General features: G+C 46.0%; 1 protein-coding gene across 1 annotated transcript in view; it reads left to right on the top strand.

The window, feature by feature from the left end:
- The first annotated feature begins 2,637 nt into the window (after positions 1–2,637).
- Positions 2,638–3,501, top strand: part of LOC101753954 (uncharacterized PKHD-type hydroxylase At1g22950) — a 9,056-nt gene continuing 8,192 nt past the window's right edge. The window contains exon 1 of the mRNA XM_004968754.3: positions 2,638–3,084. Coding sequence (XP_004968811.1) covers positions 2,755–3,084 — 330 coding nt within the window. The 5' untranslated portion in view covers positions 2,638–2,754. The remainder of the gene's footprint in view (positions 3,085–3,501) is intronic.

Consider the following 3,501-nt stretch of genomic DNA (forward strand, 5'->3'; position numbering starts at 1 on the left):
ATCGCAAGCCGGACTACTAGATCTGTGAGTTGCAACACGCGAGGGTGTGGGAGGCGCAGCAGATGTGTTTCGCCAAAAGGTGTAAACCCTAGGGCGCCCCCACCCCTCTATTTATAGAGGTTCCTAACTGGCCTCCAGGTCCGAGGCCTATTAGTACTTCTAAACCTAATCCAACTTGGATCACATCCGAATTGTGCTTCCAGCCCCTTAAGTGTGTGACCCTATGGGTTCAGATATGTATAGACATGGCCCGAGTACTCCTACTCACGATATTTGGTCTAGCTTCAAGCCGACCACTCTTTCTCGATCCTATGATTCGAAATCCCTTTATAGGTTAACTCTTAACCATACGTAGTATGTGTTGGGATACGAGGTAGGCTACACTAGCGCAAATCAAAAATTTCTACCGCGTAAACCAGGAAAACTGCCGTATAAGGATCACGGGATTACCACTCGACGCACTACTGGTGCAGAAGATGTAGATTCGCGTCGATGCAGTGAAGTCGATCAACGTAGTTGTACGCAGTCGATCACGTCGACGTTCAGCAGCTCGTCCACGTGCAGCAAGATCGCCCTCGTGCCGCGGCTCATCGTCGGCTCGTCGTGGCTCGTCGGCGGCTCGTCGTTGCTCGTCAGCAGCTCGTCCAAGTGCTGCACGCACAATACCTCCAAGGTATCCACACGTGCAGGGAGGAAGCGTCGCAAGCCAGACTGCTAGATCTGTGAGTTGCAACAGGCGAGGGCGTGGGAGGCGCGGCAGATGTGTTTCGCCAAAAAGGTGTAAACCCTAGGGCGCCCCCACCCCTCTATTTATAGAGGTTCCTAACGGGCCTCTGGGTACGAGGCCCATTTGTACTTCTAAACCTAATCCAACTTGGATCACATCCGAATTGGGCTTCCAGCCCCTTAAGTGTGTGACCCTATGGGTTCGGATACGTATAGACATGGCCCGAGTACTCCTACTCGGCCCAATAGTCAGTAGCGGCCTCTAGCAAGACGTGCCAACTCCTATATGCACACGAAGATCATATCACACGAACCATCACAACATTATATACATGCTATTCCTTTTGCCTCACGATATTTGGTCTAGCTTCAAGCCGACCGCTCTTTCTCGATCCTGTGATTCGGAATCCCTTTGTAGGTTAACTCTTAACCGTACGTAGCATGGCCATGCATTTCCGGATCTGATCACTCGAGGGGCCCAGAGATATCACTCTCAATCAGAGAGGGGCAAATCCCATCTTGATTGACCATGTCTCATAGCATGCTTCTTGATAAACTCGAAAACTACCTTTATAACTATCCTGTTACGGCATAGCGTTTGGTAGCCCCTAAGTAGGTCGATCCACATCTTGAATACATGCGACAATCTCAAGTCTAAGGACAAAGCGTATATGTTGTTTAAAGAGAGAACTACTTTTCGTGTTGGGTCAGTCCTAGAACATGTCTCCACATGTGCCCACATTATTAGTTCAACATCTCTATGTCCATGACTTGTGAAACATAGTCATCAACTAATACATGAGCTAGTGTAATATTCATATGTGTCATCACATGAACTCCGACTAGGGACAACTTTAGAATAACGATACAAGTAAAGAGTTTCACACACAATTCACATAATTGCAAATCAATTCAAGTAGCCTTTAATGGATATTCAAGGAACACAACATAAATCATGGATACAAATGGAATATCATCATCTCTATGATTGCCTCTAGGGCATACCTCCAATAGTGATAATCCTAGAATCCTTCTAGGTTTGGAGAAGTGCCGATTCTTAAGAACGTGAATCTTATAATATGGTGGAAATTTCTTATGATAATCATCCACGTCTCCACGTCTTAAACGTATCTTAATGCTTGAAAGTTGGATAGGCCTTTATGTAAGGGTTGTATAACCCCCAATTTCTATGAAATACAATATGCTCATTGAATGAGAATAAATTCATGTTTATTTATACTCCCTCTGTTATTCGTTTTTAACTTTTTTATATATATAATTTTTTGTTATGTATTAGACATAAGTATATATATCTATATGCATATTAAAGTTACGTACTTAAAAAGTTTAAACGAATTGTAATTTGGGAAGGAAGGAGTACAATACAACTCCAGATTTTATTCAAGTCGTGGAATATTTTTAGGTTCAGATCTCGTTATGTATGTGTGGTGGGAGTGGAGCGTGCGTGTGTTGAGTTATGAGGTGGATACCCTATATTAAAGTTTAACACCTGCCACATCGGATGTTTGGATGCTAATTAGAAGTATTAAATATAGGCTAATTACAAAACTAATTGCACAGATAGAGTGTAATTCACGAGACGAATCTATTAAGACTAATTAGTCCATAATTTAATAATGTGGTGCTACAGTAACCATTTGCTAATGATGGATAAATTAGACTTAATAGATTTGTCTCGCGAATTAGCACAGTGTTCTGCAATTAGTTTTATAATTGGCTCATGATTAGTTTTTCTAATTAGCATCCGAACATCCGATGTGACACTGTTAAAATTTAGCACCTCGTATCGGAACACCCCTTAGTGTGTGCAGAGATATTACAACAGTACCCAGATCAGAGGCTAAAAAAAATTCCGCCCGAGTCCGCCGTTGTCATTTGCCACCCTGCTCTTAGGGGGCCGTGGAACGACAATAACCACTCGTCCCGAAACCCTAACGCTGCCCTCAAATTGTTCTACCAAACCCTAGCCCTAAACGGCTCGATGCTGTGAGATCGCCCACAGTGCCCATGGCTCTGGAAGGCCCGGCGGAGCGACGGGACGAGGTCCAGGTGGCGATGGGGAATGGGAACGGCGTGGCACCGTTGCAAGTGTCGCGGCCGGCCGGCCGGCCTGCGGCGGCGACGGCGCCATACGCGGACCGGCGGCTACGGCTGAACCCCAACGCGGAGCACAAGCCGCAGGACTACAGCGATGTGCGCGGCGAGTACGCGCCGGCCGTCTACAGCGCACTCGAGCGGCATCTCCCACCGAGCCTCCTCGACGCCGACCGTGGCGTCAAGCTACACTTCATGCGGGACATTCTTGCGCGCTACTGGCCCCAGGGCGAGCGCAACAAGGTTCGGATTTCGATCCCTCCTAGGTACTTGATGATATGTATGGGCATTAGTCCGATTCATGCAAGGTGGTTGTTTTTTGTTGTTATTTTTATGGGTAGAATACTTTATTTTGCTAGGATTGTGGGTGGCAGTTAAGTAACTTTTTTGTTGGCAAATCAGTTAAAATTGCAGTATTTTTATTTTGCTTATTGATGGCTATTTCGTTAGTGTCAATTTTCTTTAAGAGCTGTGGCAGTTTTCGCCAGGCCAGGGGTCAGGTTAGGATTGGGTTTAATCAACAATCCTAGAATTCAATGATCTGCAGAGGGGATGGCTTGGCAAGGTGGCGATGGGCTTTGCTGGCTGTGGGCATGGAGGTATATTGCTGTGCAGTGGAGAGATATTGCTGGCAGGAGGTGGTTGGGGCAGTGACGAGCA

This window comes from Setaria italica, chromosome V (assembly GCF_000263155.2).
Source record: "Setaria italica strain Yugu1 chromosome V, Setaria_italica_v2.0, whole genome shotgun sequence".
Lineage (NCBI taxonomy): Eukaryota > Viridiplantae > Streptophyta > Magnoliopsida > Poales > Poaceae > Setaria > Setaria italica.